At 43.2% G+C, this 15,833-nt stretch overlaps 1 protein-coding gene across 1 annotated transcript in view; it reads left to right on the forward strand.

The window, feature by feature from the left end:
• Nucleotides 1–14,913, forward strand: part of WDR49 (WD repeat domain 49) — a 306,857-nt gene extending 291,944 nt beyond the window's left edge. Inside the window, exons 16-18 of the mRNA XM_075338561.1 lie at nt 4,916–5,022; nt 7,545–7,691; nt 14,688–14,913. Of these exons, the coding sequence (XP_075194676.1) occupies nt 4,916–5,022; nt 7,545–7,691; nt 14,688–14,833 (400 nt within the window). The 3' untranslated portion in view covers nt 14,834–14,913. The remainder of the gene's footprint in view (nt 1–4,915; nt 5,023–7,544; nt 7,692–14,687) is intronic.
• The last annotated feature ends 920 nt before the right edge of the window (nt 14,914–15,833 follow it).

Below are 15,833 nucleotides of genomic sequence, written 5' to 3' on the forward strand. Positions count from 1 at the left end.
AAGTAATGCACCTAGGACGGAGTAATCCTATAGCTGTGTATACATTAAATGGAAGTAAACTCGGGACTACAGAACAGGAGAAGGACTTGGGTATTCTCATTACAAATAAGCTGAGTAGCATCACTCAATGTCAAGCAGCAGCTGCTAAAGCAAACAAGATTTTAGGGTGTATAAAAAGAGAGATTAGATCCCGTGATCCCAACGTATTGTTACCTCTCTATAAATCACTTGTAAGGCCACATCTGGAATACGGGATCCAGTTTTGGGCTCCACATTTTAAAAAGGACATTCAGAAGTTAGAGTCAGTTCAAAGGCGGGCAACTAGACTATTACAAGAAATGGAAGGCCTCCCATATGATGACAGGTTGAAAAAGTTAGATATGTTTAGCTTAGAAAAAAGACGTCTCAGAGGAGATCTCATTTATATGTATAAATACATGTGTGGTCAATATAAAGGACTGGCACATGACTTTTTTCTTCCAAAGACAGTACTAAGGACCAGGGAGCACTCACTGCGAGTGGAAGAAAAGCGATTCCGACACCTAAATAGGAAAGGGTTCTTTACAGTTAGAGCGGTCAGACTGTGGAATACACTACCACAAGAGGTAGTAATGGCAGATACTATAACAGCTTTTAAAAAAGGGCTGGATGATTTCCTCACTACACACAACATTGTTGGTTATAAATGACTAAAGGCTACTTTACACACTGCGATATCGGTCCCGATATCGCTAGTGTGCGTACCCGCCCCCATCTGTTGCGCGACACGGGCATATCGCTGCCCGTGCCGCACAACATCGCCCAGAGCCGTCACACATACTTACCTGTCCGGCGACGTCGCTGTGACCGGCGAACCGCCTCCTTTCTAAGGGGGCGGTCCGTGCGGCGTCACAGCGACGTCACTGAAACGTCACTGAACCGCCGCCCAATCGCAGCGGAGGGGCGGAGATGAGCGGGACGTAACATCCCGCCCACCTCCTGCCTTCCGCATAGCGGCCGGGAGGCAGGTAGGGAGAGCTTCCTCGCTCCTGCGGCGTCACACGCAGCGATGTGTGCTGCCGCAGGAACGAGGAACAACCTCGTTACTGCTGAAGTAACGATAATTGGGAATGGACCCCCGTGTCGCCGATTAGCGATTTTGCACTGTTTTGCAACGATGCAAAATCGCTAATCGATGTCACACGCAACGGCATCCCTAATGCGGCCGGATGTGCGTCACGAATTCCGTGACCCCAACGACTCCGCATTAGCGATGTCGTAGCGTGTAAAGCCCGCTTTAGTGACTAAATGTAGAACTGGTGGAGGAAGGTTGAACTAGATGGACCTAGGTCTTTTTTCAACCTAAGTAACTATGTAACTATGTAAATAGGATACATTCTGGGCTGTCCGTGTACAGATAACTAAGACCTATAGCAGCTAGGAGCTTGCACAGGTTTACACCAATTGGCATAAATTACTGACGAGGGGCAAGCACCCCGTAACACCGTGTCTGCAAATTGGGATTCTGATCTGGCTTATATATCCTGAGTCATATTGCAAAGGATTGTTGAAAATCCACTTGTGACTTTTAGGATCGCTACTTCCAATAGGTGGCGCTGCGCTAGAGTTTGTCTCCTTTACTGGAGAGACAATTTGAATATTTCTTAGAGGGGCGTGGCAGCTATAAGTCCCCTTACCTGGCAGCCAGACTGGCTTGCAAAGTCTCCTTAAGGAGAATAGTGTTCCCCCGTGGTCCCCACATAGCTTTCTCATGAGCCAGATCAGACACCCCCATACTTTGCACTGACAAGGGGCAAGCACCCCGAAACACCGTGTCTGCAAATTGGGATTCTGATCTGGCTTATACATCCTGAGTCATATTGCAAAGGATTGTTGAAAATCCACTTGTGACTTTTAGGATCGCTACTTCCAATAGGTGGCGCTGTGCTAGAGTTTGTCTCCTTTACTGGAGAGACAATTTGAGTAATACTGGAATAACACCAAGCAAAGCTACATGTCTTCATGAAAACACCAGCCCCTATTGAGTTTGGTTCAGGGAACTGAAAGCTTGGGAATGCCTTCCTTATTCGATGATAGATTTGATGCTCAAGAATCTAAACACTGAGGTCTCAGTTCTTAATTGTCTGTGCGCCATCTTCTGGAGTATAAGGCTATGTGCGCACAGTGCGTTTTTCATGGCGTTTTTGCGCATTTTTCAGGTGCGCTTTTGTGCATTTTGTGGCTTAAAATTGAATGACTTTGCTTCCCCAGCAAAGTCTATGAGTTTTCATTTTTGCTGTCCGCACACAACTTTTTTTAAGCTGCATTTTTTAGCTTAAAAAAAAAAATGGATGTCAATTCTTTCCTGCGTTTTTCTGCATTTTTCTCCCATGCAATGCATTGGAAAAATGCAGAAAAATGCATGCATTTTACCGGTGCGGTTTTTGCCACGGGTGCGTTTTTTTGCACTTTTGTGCGTTTTTAGCGGCCAAAAATGCAGCTTCAAAAAAACGCTGTGTGCACACATAGCCTAAAGGGTGCTTTACACGCTGCAACATCGCTAACAATATATCGTCGGGGTCACGCCGTTAGTGATGCACATCTGGCGCCGTTAGCAACATCGTAGCATGTGGCACCAAGGAGCAACGCTCAACGATCGCAAAAGCGTCAAAAATCATTGATTGTTGACACGTCGCTCCTTTTCATAATGTCGTTGCTGCTGCAGGTACGATGTTGTTCGTCGTTCCTGCGGCAGCACACATCACTGTTTGTGACTCCGCAGGAACGATGAACATCTCCTTACCTGCGTCCACCAGCAATGAGGAATGGGAAAGGAGGTGGCCGGGATATTCCACCCACTCATCTCCGCCCCTCCTCTGCTATTGGCCGGCCGCTTAGTGACGCCGCAGTGACGTCGCTATGACGCCGAACGCACCTCTCCCTTGAAGGAGGGATTGTTCGGCGGTCACAGCGACGTCGGTGAGAAGGTATGTGTATGTGACACTGCCGTAGTGATAATGTTCGCTACGGCAGCGATCAACAAATGCCGCACGAACGACGGGGGCGGGTGCTATTGCGCACGACATTGTTAGCTATCGCTAGCGATGTTGCAGCGTGTAAAGCACCCTATGTGCTATGTTCCTAGAATGGGTATCTGTTGCGTTTTTGATTTTGCAGATTTTCTGCAGCATTTTTACACCTATTTATTAAGTTACCTTTTTTTACTTAATTTGTGACTGCGTTTTTTTACGTGTTTTTATTATGTTTTGTCTCTTTTTCATATGACAGGTTTTGACTAAGGGCTTGTGCGCATGTTGCGTCGTGTCACTGCAGAAAATTGTGCAGTGATTTGACAGCTCTTGTGCGATTCAAATCGCTGCAGAAACACTGCGTCATGGGATGCAGTTTTTCTGCAGAATAAATGCCGATTTCATGCGCTCGGGATGCTGCCTCTCCCATAGACTGGGTGGGAGCTGCATCCAAAGCGCACGGAATAATTGACATGCTGCATTTTTCAATGCAGTGATTTTGTCAAATTTTTGACACTCAAATCGCTGCATTCAAAAAAGCATCCTGCGCACGGATTATGCACAATCTTCATAGATTGTGCTGGGGATGCAGGACATATGCATTTTCGCTGCAGTGCTAAACGCTGCGTAAATTACATGAAATTATACAACGTGTGCACAAGCCCTAAGCTGGTTTGTTTTTGATACTTCCTAGTGTTTAGTTTTCACAAAACTCTATTGATACAGTCAAGTGTGGATTCCAGATAAATTTAGTGAGTTCTCAAACTGGAAACGCACCAAAGATGTATATGAGTTTTATAGCAGATTTTATGCATCTAATACAATTTTATGGGGAACATTTGCACACAAAACTCATTGTATTCCCAAGAGAGATTGAGATATGTTGCAGATTTCAAACATGCACCACAAGTCACTTTCCTCTGCGCAAAAAAACCCCCAAAGCATTAACATGAGATTTCTATAAATATTAACAACTTTCTTGGATCTGTTGCGTTTTTTGCACAATGAAAATGAAGAGGGTCAAAATCTCACCAAAAACTGATCAATGGAATTTAACCTTAATTATTCTAGTATTAACTTTTAAGTTTGTGCTTTGTTCTCTTTTTTAAGTTACTTTTATTTGGTTTTGTTTGTATTTTTGTTCTGCTTTATGAGACTGGTTTTATCCTAATTCATCATTTGTGACTTCAAAATTTGACAATATTTTGTGCAGTTGGTCACCAATTGTGGAGTACAAAATCGATGTCATTTTTTTATTGTCCAGTTGAAGACTAACGTGTGACACTTTAAAGTTTAGTGTGACTTTCTGCTGAACAAAAGTAAAAGACAAATAGAGCATTTTTATTTTGCGCAAAATAATAATCATCTCATGTACACCATTTTAAAGAATTCTTTGCAAAAAAAGGCAACCAACACCACGAGACAAAAAAAAGTAACTAAAAAAATAGAAATGATGAATTGGTCCCTAAGTGATCAGTGCTATGAGGGCTGTAGTTTACAGCAATAGGAGACAATTCCAAATTTTTCAAGAACCAGATAAACTGTAGCTAAGAAATATTGACTGTATATACTGGAGATCTAACTACTTGACAAAGGAAAACAACTCAAGGCCTTGTACTGACTGGTGATTTTTTAGAGTTGTGATAATCCCATGTTGTTCAGCACTTACTTTCTTTTTTGGGTTTTATTATTTTAAAGACATACTTTTCTTTCCACAATAGAACGACATTCACAAACTATGCCCTAGTTTACACTCTTACAAAGGTATTATTCTATCCTTCGCTATAAGGAGATTCAATTTTATTCATACAGCTTTTACAATCCCAGTTGTTTCTTTTGGCATTGTACCTACATAAATGATGAACACATTTTGTATTAACTATTCATTTTTTTCTTTATTTATTTAGGAATAGTCCTTGGGAAAACACAATCTTAGGTAAAAACTACAGAAGAAATGGGTTAAAGGAAAAGTTACATTCAAACTTCATTGGGAATTCAGTCCAAAATGCAATTGGTAAGTGCACTGACACATTTGTTATGGTTGATCCTTATGAAATTTTATGATATGATCACTTTACTGCAGCATCATAACCATAAATAATATATCACCAGTCACAATGTTACTCTAAGAAAGTTTTTTGATTTGTGACAATAGCAACTGTTCATTAAACTTGCAAGGTATCTTGAAGCATGATGTAAAACACTGCTTACAAATATAGTACTGTGATTAGTAAGCCAAAATATGAAGGTGACGCGATTTATGAATATTAATGTGACTGCCATCAGTATTCAACTGTAAATCAAAAGGGAAAGTAAAATTCCAATATTCTAAGCCCAAGGGTTTAGTCTATTATTCTGACAACTTTATAAAATGAGAAGGTGAGAAAATAAAATATTTAGCACTGTTGTTAGGTCAGCGATAGAATTGAGCAACAAGAGTCTTAGTACCATATTCCAGTGGCTACATCTGTAGTCCGTGTCCAACATACAAGAGGACTGTGAACCATCTACTACCTATAGCATCCCAGTGCCTCTCTGAATAGTAGGCATCTTTGTAGTCATTACACTGCCATTTGATGCACTCATTTGCATTGTGTGATGCTAGTCACTACGGTTAGTATAGACGGAAGAGTAGTCAGATAAGCCGGGGTTAGGTAACAGGAACACACATCAGGACACAGGAAGAAAACAGAAGTGCAGTCAAGTCACAGGCCGATCGTCAGAATTCCAGGAGAGTATTTATGCATTCAGGGAACAGACAGAGACATGGTCAGAGGTCCAAAGCCAGGAGGTCATGACAAAATCAGAGAGCAGGCAGAGAGGAGTCAAATAATGTTCCTGGGTCATGAAACTGAAATCAGAACATAAACACAAGCCAAGAGCACAACTGCAGAACCAGGAAGTACAACTGGCAAGGTTCTGGGAGAGCATGCCCAGTAAAGAAACAGAGCAATTACCAGGAAGGTAGGACACCTGAGTAATCAGCACTTCCCAGAACCTGCATGGATTCCTGTGCTGTCAAAAAACCTGCCAGCAAGTACTCTGGAAAATACAGCAGAACATCTCCAAATAAGCAAGATGCTCTGCACAAAGGAAACATGTCACAGCCAGCTCTGTAGTTCAGGAATGTGCAGCAGAACATCACTTGTGTGCACAATGCTCTGCACAGAGGAATAATGTCACTGCCGGTTCTGTAGTGCAGCAGACCATCACCTGTGTGCAAGATGTTCTGCACAGAGGAATCGTGAGACATTGCAGGGGTCTTCGAATCAGAAGAGGTGCTATGATGTCAGAGGAAGTAGGAGGTTCACAGTACTCTGGTCTAACTGACATGGACAACCGATGAGGATGCTGGACCAGGACATTGTGAGCCTCCTACTAGCTATGTCTCTTCTTAGTAAGCCTATTTGTAGTCATTAAAATGCATCATGATGTATACATTAAATTCCAGCGGCCTGTGAATTAGAAAAGGCAGGAGTATAATAGTCCTGTGCTGTGTGGAAAGGGAGCCCGCCAATGTCAATGCTGATTTCAGCTGGATATGTGTACAAGGATGCTTATTTACATGAAATGCATTACAGCGCAAAGACCCACCGGGTTCATATGCCACAAACAATTGGCCAATCAGAGGCTGGCAGCTGACATTGACGTGCAAGTCACAACAGTGACGTCATGTGTCACCCATTACAGGCATGCCAATGTCAGCTGTCCGTCTTTGTGTTACCGAAGAGGACGCCGCGCATTGTGGAATTGGTGGAAGGTGAGAAAAGTGGGAGGTTTTTTTGCATTTGAGAACAGAGGCAGAACGGGAGACATATACAGCAGGAGGTGGGATAAGGGACATATATACCAGGATGGGTGACATATATTCCTGGAAGGGGTCCAGAATAAGGGACAAATATACAAGGAAGAAGTCTAGGATACGGACTTATGTACCAACATGGGGGACATACAGTGACATGCCAAAGGGTAACGATGGTTTGAAGTTTTGACTTTCAGGCTCCACATCCTCACCATCCATACAGCTAGAGATATTAATACAATATTGAGCAGAATTAATTTCAGCCTATTAGTTTGGCCCTCCTCCAGAGTTATAGTCTCTCATGTGGCCCCTCATGGAAATTAATTTCCCACCCCTATTCCTTTATGAATAGCTCCATGTCATGTATAACCCCATACATGTGTCCAGTGATGTTTCTCTAGTTTTTCATCTACAGATGTGCACCAGTGAACCTGTAAGAGGGTCATGTGACATGTTACATGATACTTCGGGGTTGGGGGGGCACCTGGCTACTCTTAATCCGCCCCTATTTGCACAACAGATTTTTTGGGAAACAAGAGGTTGCTTTACATTTTCAATTGTAACATTACCTGTATGAATTTCTAATCTTTTCATTTGAGTAGTAGAAATTGAATGCACATCTTTCATGTGGCTGAGCTATATTTTAGATTGAACATTTGCTGGAGTGATTAACATGAATCTTGGTAAAACTGTACAAACTAAGTTTAATGATTGTTCTACGTGACTCATTGCAGGTACCTTCAGCTTGTTAAACATGGGTTCTCTGCGGGAAACTGCTGAAATGAGCAAACCCGATTTTGTTGTAAATCCTGATAGATACTTTGGAGAAAAGGTTGAAGAAAAAGCGACTAACATTGTACAATCCCCTACCTTCACTGAAAGTAAGTAATCAGAACTTGGCCATAATATAAACTTAATTAGAGTACCAGTCAAATGTTTGAACACCTGTTCATGCACTGTTTTTCCATGTTGTTATTGGAATGTGCACATTGTAAATTCAGACTGATGACATCAAAACCATAAGGGGACACTTGAAAACAAGGAGGAAGAAAACAAGTGTGAAACAAACTAGAATACATGTTAAACCTTACATTCCTTAAACTAAGCCCTTTTGTGTCGTTGCTGCTGGTAGGGCAAATAGAATGAGAATATAAATATGACAGGTCAGTGCCACAGAAACAGCGACAAGGACAAAATCTGAGATAAAAGTGTATTCCTAAAAATTAGTTCAGAGTCCAGGAGACTAGGGAGATACAGCAGATGTAGAGAGGGTTGGCAAATCAAGGACCAAATTTAAAAAGGCATTTAGGGTTTAAACAGAAGATTAATCAGGATTAAAGTCAGAAACATCACAGTTAATCTTTATTTTTTGCTCACCAAAGAAGTACCGTAGTATACACAATAACTGACAATGCCAAAGTGAATTCGGGGTGTAGGCTGTGTACACGTTGCATTTTTATTGATGCCAATTTATCACAAAACCTGAAGGGAATTCTGATGCCAGCAAAGTAAAGGAAAATCCTGAAGTCTCATGCGTAAGTTGCAGATTTGGAGCAGCTTTAAATCTGCAAATGTCAATCCTTGCAGGGTTTTTGTTGCATATTTTACTTATTCTAATGAATAAGAAAAATCTGCACTGGAAACGCTTTGCAAAAAATGCATAAAAAACACAGACAATGTGGTAAGATTGCGTGTTTTTGCTGGTGCATTATTCCTACCAACAGATGCAGAAAGAGTGCAGAAATTTCTGCACTAAATAGTAAGCGTGTGCACATAGCCTAATAGAGTGCTTTGGGTGTCCATTATATACCAATCCTGCCCCCTCATTGATCTGCTGATCTGCCCTTGTGATTGGTGTACCCTCTCAATGGTATTCTGATCTACATTTTGGATAAGCTTGTCAGCATGACTCTCCCTGAAACTTGGGGCATTGCCAATTGTACAGGCATAAGGGTTTACACACAACCCCACCACGGTCAGCACCACTGCCAGGGTCGGAGTGGCAACATCTCATAGTGATGACCAACACAGGAGCAGGGTTAAAGGGCTATTCCCTTCGCCAATACCTTATCCCAATATGTATTAGGTGTAATAACAATAATAATATTATCAAATACCTCCAATTAGAAATGTAGTATAGTTCTCCTCTGATTCACTGTCTCTTACCTCATGTTCAGGGTATTGCAGGACCTCAGGTATCCATGGTTATGACCACTAGCAGCTAACTAACTAACTGTGACTATATGCGTGGTCATAAGCTTGGATAAATAAGATCCTGCAATGTTTTGAACATGAGGTAAGCGACAGTGAATCAGGAGAACTATACTACAGTTCTAATTGGAGATAATTGCTCATATTATTATTATTATTATTATTATTATACCTACTACATATTGGGATAGGATCTTGGAGATGGGAATACCCCTGTAAGTGTGTTTGACTTACAGGCATAAGGTAAAGCAATATACATTGCTGCTTGAAAAATAAACTAAGTGAACACTGTGAATCCCCAATGATTTAAAACACTAATCTTTAATATAACATATAAAAATGACCCACAAATTGCATTTTTCCATTGATAAACACATAACAGTTGTAAAATCAACAAAAAAAACCATATATAATGTTTATTAATATATAAGCTTATTGATACTACGAGAGATTTTAGGGGAGACACAATAGTTTCTCTTTTCACCCTATACACCCATATAATTTTTCCTGCCAAGCTGCAGAGGATGGCATCCTACTAATATGATGAAAATAGTACCACTGCTCCATGTGGGCTGACCTTATACATTCCTTGGTCTGCCGTAGTTCCTAAAAATAATACTGGTAATGAGATACCATAACTAAAGGGTCCCATTGTAAAGAATATTTCAAAAATATAGATACACCCTTCTGAAAGGGAACCTTATCACAAAAGACAACTTCTATTCACTCTAAAAAATAGTACTCATGATTGAACATAGAATATCTCAATCGCCTTTAGAGGCATATCTAAGATATTGTTTAGAACATGCCCTTGAATCCCACACAGGACGCACGATTTGCTCACACTTCACCAGAGGCCAAGGTCTAGAAGCAACCCAGGATTCCTCACTCAGGCTCTGCGGATCTCTCTCTTCCCCATTAGCCTGATCTCCAGACATACAGTGCCTACAAGTAGTATTCAACCCCCTGCAGATTTAGCAGGTTTGATAAGATGCAAATAAGTTAGAGCCTGCAAACTTCAAACAAGAGCAGGATTTATTAACAGATGCATAAATCTTACAAACCAACAAGTTATGTTGCTCAGTTAAATTTTAATAAATTTTAAACATAAAAGTGTGGGTCAATTATTATTCAACCCCTAGGTTTAATATTTTGTGGAATAACCCTTGTTTTCAATTACAGCTAATAATCGTCTTTTATAAGACCTGATCAGGCCGGCACAGGTCTCTGGAGTTATCTTGGCCCACTCCTCCATCCAGATCTTCTCCAAGTTATCTAGGTTCTTTGGGTGTCTCATGTGGACATTAATCTTGAGCTCCTTCCACAAGTTTTCAATTGGGTTAAGGTCAGGAGACTGACTAGGCTACTGCAACAACTTGATTTTTTCCCTCTTGAACCAGGCCTTGGTTTTCTTGGCTGTGTGCTTTGGGTCGTTGTCTTGTTGGAAGATGAAATGACGACCCATCTTAAGATCCTTGATGGAGGAGCGGATGTTCTTGGCCAAAATCTCCAGGTAGGCCGTGCTATCCATCTTCCCATGGATGCGGACCAGATGGCCAGGCCCCTTGGCTGAGAAACAGCCCCACAGCATGATGCTGCCACCACCATGCTTGACTGTAGGGATCGTATTCTTGGGGTTGTATGCAGTGCCATCCAGTCTCCAAACGTCACGTGTGTAGTTGGCATCAAAGATCTCGATCTTGGTCTCATCAGACCAGAGAACCTTGAACCAGTCTGTCTCAGAGTCCTCCAAGTGATCATGAGCAAACTGTAGACGAGCCTTGACATGACGCTTTGAAAGTAAAGGTACCTTACGGGCTCGTCTGGAATGGAGACCATTGCGGTGGAGTACGTTACTTATGGTATTGACTGAAACCAATGTCCACACTGCCATGAGATCTTCCCGGAGCTCCTTCCTTGTTGTCCTTGGGTTAGCCTTGACTCTTCGGACAAGCCTGGCCTCGGCACGGGTGGAAACTTTCAAAGGCTGTCCAGGCCGTGGAAGGCTAACAGTAGTTCCATAAGCCTTCCACTTCCGGATGATGCGCCCAACAGTGGAGACAGGTAGGCCTAACTCCTTGGAAAGGGTTTTGTACCCCTTGCCAGCCTTGTGACCCTCCACGATCTTGTCTCTGATGGCCTGGGAATGCTCCTTTGTCTTTCCCATGTTGACCAAGTATGAGTGCTGTTCACAAGATTGGGGAGGGTCTTAATTAGTCAGAAAAGGCTGGAAAAAGAGATAATTAATCCAAACATGTGAAGCTCATTGTTCTTTGTGCCTGAAATACTTCTTAATACTTTAGGGGAACCAAGCAGAATTCTTGTGGTTTGAGGGGTTGAATAATAAATGACCCTCTGAATAAACTTTTCACAATTTAAAAAAAAAAAATAAAAAAAGAAATAACATTCTTTTTTGCTGCAGTGCATTTCACACTTCCAGGCTGATCTACAGTCCAAATGTCATAATGCCAAGTTAATTCCGAATGTGTAAAGCTGCTAAATCTGCAGGGGGTTGAATACTACTTGTAGGCACTGTATCCGATCCTCTACCCCAATCCTGGATCTTATATTCATTTCTCCTTTTACTGTGACATACGTTACTCCAGACAACTGGCTTTTCTGTGAGCTGTTATCCAAACATCATATATCTCTACATCGCGCTAGGATTGTAGATATCATTTAAGACAACTGGCTTTTCTGTGAGCTGATCTCCAAACATCATATAGAGACTAACATCGCGCTAGGAGAGTAGACATTATTTGAGCTTGTTCCCTCACTACCATAGAGAACTATATGACGATTCTACCATATAAGAACAGGAGTTGTACCTACCATTCAAGAATACATATCGAGTCCATGACAACACTTACCTCTTCGGTAGAACATATATATCCTCATTCTCCCATTACTTTATAGGGATTCCTGCTCATTCTAGTCTGTCCGACCCCAGGAAGGCCTCAAGGCCGAAACATTGTTACCTGTTACATCTCGTGGCTCTCCTGAGGCAAGGACTGAGGCAGTCTCCCATTCCTTGCCTGCCACGAGCACTCCTGCTCAGCAGCGCTGAAGGTCTGCCAGACTGCGCAGTGTGCAGGAGATACCTTCTCAGAGAGGCAGCAGAAGGGTGACACCTAGTGGTTCTCCTGTTACAAGGAGTGAAGCGGTCTCCCATTCCTGGCCTGCCGCAGACTCTCCTGCTCAGCGGCCCCGAAGGTCTGTGAGGCTGCGCAATGTGCAGAGGTTTACTGCTCAGGGAAGCAGTGAGATTCCCGTTATCTCTGCACATTGTGAGACCGAGGATCCCGCCTCTATTTCCCAGAGGCAGGAGGGTGAGCATGTGCAATGCGTGGTGGGTCCTGATTCGCTCACTGACGTCACACGGCTTGATGACAAGGCTGGTGACGTGGTGAATCCTGACTGGCCAGGCTGGGACGTCGTGGACCCTGATTGGGTCAAGTCCGTCATCTCCGCCTCGCGCCCGCCCTCGGGTGGAGCTGCACCTCCTTAAAAGCTCCCCCTGCCATCATGGCGGCGCGCGACCGTCCTTCTATGTTTGGATGTCTGGCAGCGTGCTGCCACGCCACTGCTCAGGCATTACTGTCTCTTGTGGGCTTGGCCCTTGCTGCTCCGGCAGTACCTCGTTTGCAGGCCGTGTTCCTGCCTTGCTGCTCCGGCAGTACCCCCGTCAACAGGCCGTGTTCCTGTCCCAGGTGAGCTCCTCAAGTCTCCATTGGACTCACCTGGTTATTGAAAGCACACGTGCGTGGGCACCTCTGTGCTACCCTCGTGCCATATTCTCGTGACTTCCACTGGCACACGTGCGTGGGCACCTCTGTGCTTCCCCGTGCAACAGGTACACCGAGCCGTGAGATCTGTGCCATACAACCCTCAGGGGTTAGGGCAGATCGGTGTACATAGATCGTCTGTGACATTCCAGACGATCGCTAGCAGCAACCCGCTCACTCTTCACCCACCATAGCGGCGGTCCCTTACACCGCACAGTGGACCTCGACCGGCGGAAGCAGTCCATTTCCCATCTTGGCACGCTTCCCCGGGTCCCCCTCGTAACAGTTACCTGGCGGACTTTCTGTTTTGTACAGCATTTTGTTCACGTTTTTCACTTCAATAAAAGAAAAGGATCAAGAATTAACTATCTGGTGTCCATTTATACTTTAAGGCAAATATACAGTGTGCCGGAGTTAAGGCGGTGTTACACGGTATGATATATCGTGCGATATGTCGTCTTGGAATTCGTGACGCACATCCGGCATCGTTAGAGATGTTGTACCGTGTGACACCTCCGAACGACTGTTAACGAGCAAAAATACTCCCCTTATCGTTGCTCGTTGACACGTCATTCATTTTCATAATGTCGTTCCTCCTTCTGCATGCTGGTTGTTCATCATTCCCGTGGCAGCACACATCGCTACGCGTGACACCCCGGGAACGACGAACAACAACTTACCTGCATCCCGCCGGCAATGAGGAAGGAAGGAGGTGGGCGGGATGTTACATCCCGCTCATCTCTGCCCCTCTGCTTCTATTGGGCGGCCGCTGTGTGACGTCGCTGTAACGCCGAACGTCCCTCCCCCTTCAGGAAGAGGATGTTCGCTGCCCACAGCGACGTCTTTAGGGAGGTAAGTACGTGTGACGGGGGTTTAACGACTTTGTGCGACACCGGCAATGAATTGCCCGTGACGCACAAATGACGGGGGCGGGTGCGATCGCACGATAAATTGTTGCGTGTAACGAAGCCTTTATCTTTTCTTATTGTACTCCCTTTTTCTCCTGAGCACCTGTGCAAGGTGATGCTGGGTCTTGCTTTCTCTTCGTTTAATAAGGAGATGTGCTGGTAAGATGCTCTGCCTCTTCATGAATCAGGAGCATTGGATGACTAACGTGCACCCCTGTGTGTACCTAATCACTAATCCTACTGGGAACTGGAGTAAGATTTGTGGCGTAACGAGCACTGCCACTTGTCATAAACTTGAAGAGCGGTGGTCACCATGACCAAGTTCCACCCCAGCTTCACTAACTTTGTCGGTGCAATGAACAAATGGTGGGAGAATACCAATAGTCACAGAATTTTAGCAAAACCCTCAGTTGTGCCAAAATTATGCAACTTTTCAAAGCGTTTTACACTAGAATACTGCCGTGAAAGCTTTGATGAATCAGACCCAATGTCTCTGCATTTGGAGAATTTTAGAACTGTATTTCATTTTAAGAGAGGGAATGTCATAAATGGAACTTACTTTATGTTGTGAAAAAGGAATTGAGCTGTTAGGTTCAGGTTTAAATTCCGAATGTATCTCAACTAACTGAAAATCCACCTTGTATATATTTGGCAAAGACATACTAATGAGAATTCATGTCTTACTAAAAGGAAAATCCTGAAGATTAGAGTTTATTTGTAATATACTGTGAGATGTGTGCGGGGAAAAGAAAGAAGAAACCCGCTAATGGCATGCACTGTATTTACTCAAACAAGTTCCTCACTTTGGCTTGCTTGTGCCCTTGGTCATATGAAAATGTCACCTTGTCTGTGATAAGAGACAGGATAATAATGTGAAACTGGGTCAGTTTAGCAGTCATTGGTGTTAATAAAGTCTTTTTGGGTTCTTGCCAGTCGCATGAATAATGTAAATGTGATTCTATCACTATTGTAGCCCTGAAAGCCGTGTTTGATGAGGGAAGCCTCTTCCCAAGAGAAATATTGCAACGTGAACGAGAAGCAAAACAAGTAAATGAGAGAATGTTTCAAGAATACAAGATAAAGAGAAACAAGAAAACTACAAGGATAATAGAAAAGTAACACATTCTGGAGGGTGTACCGAGCTCTTGACAACTATGTCTTTGTGTTATACTGTATATTAAACATTCATCTGTCCACAATTACTTGTTTCTGTTATTCTCTAGAAGTGCATGACGACTAACTAAATAGATAAATGTCATAAGTCATAATATTAAATGTCACTTACACAGCACAATCTGAGAGCCGCAGAGGCAGAAACAATCAGCCACAACCAGTCTAGTCTATTGTGGCCCCTGTCTGCACATTTGCATTCATATTCAAGCACTTCTCTAGGTAAGGCTCTGTTCACACTGCCATTGCCGTTTAGGTAGGAAGTATGTAGAAGTAAATACATACTTACTCACATTAAATATGCTTAAGTATACTTAAATACTTACTCACATTAAAGGCTTCCAAACTATGACTTAACACATGTGGAATGAAATACTTAACAAAAAAGTGTGAAACAACTGAAAATATGTCTTATATTCTAGGTTCTTCAAAGTAGCCACCTTTTGCTTTCATTACTGCTTTGCACACTCTTGGCATTCTCTTGATGAGCTTCAAGAGGTAGTCACTGGATATGGTCTTCCAACAGTCTTGAAGGAGTTCCCAGAGATGCTTAGCACTTGTTGGCCCTTTTGCCTTCACGCTGCAGTCCAGCTCACCCCAAACCATCTCGATTGGGTTCAGGTCTGGTGACTGTGGAGGCCAAGTCATCTGGCGTAGCACCCCATCACTCTCCTTCTTAGTCAAATAGGCCTTACACAGCCTGGAGGTGTGTTTGGTGTCATTGTCCTGTTGAAAAATAAATGATGGTCCAACTAAACGCAAACCGGATGGAATAGCATGCCACTGCAAGATGCTGTGGTAGCCATGTTGATTCAGTATGCCTTCAATTTTGAATAAATCCCCAGCAGTGTCACCAGAAATGCACCTCCACACCATCACACCTCCTCCTCCATGCTTCACGGTAAGAACCCGGCATGTAGAGTCCATCCATTCACCTTTTCTGCATCGC

Source organism: Anomaloglossus baeobatrachus, chromosome 3, assembly GCF_048569485.1.
Source record: "Anomaloglossus baeobatrachus isolate aAnoBae1 chromosome 3, aAnoBae1.hap1, whole genome shotgun sequence".
NCBI lineage: Eukaryota > Metazoa > Chordata > Amphibia > Anura > Aromobatidae > Anomaloglossus > Anomaloglossus baeobatrachus.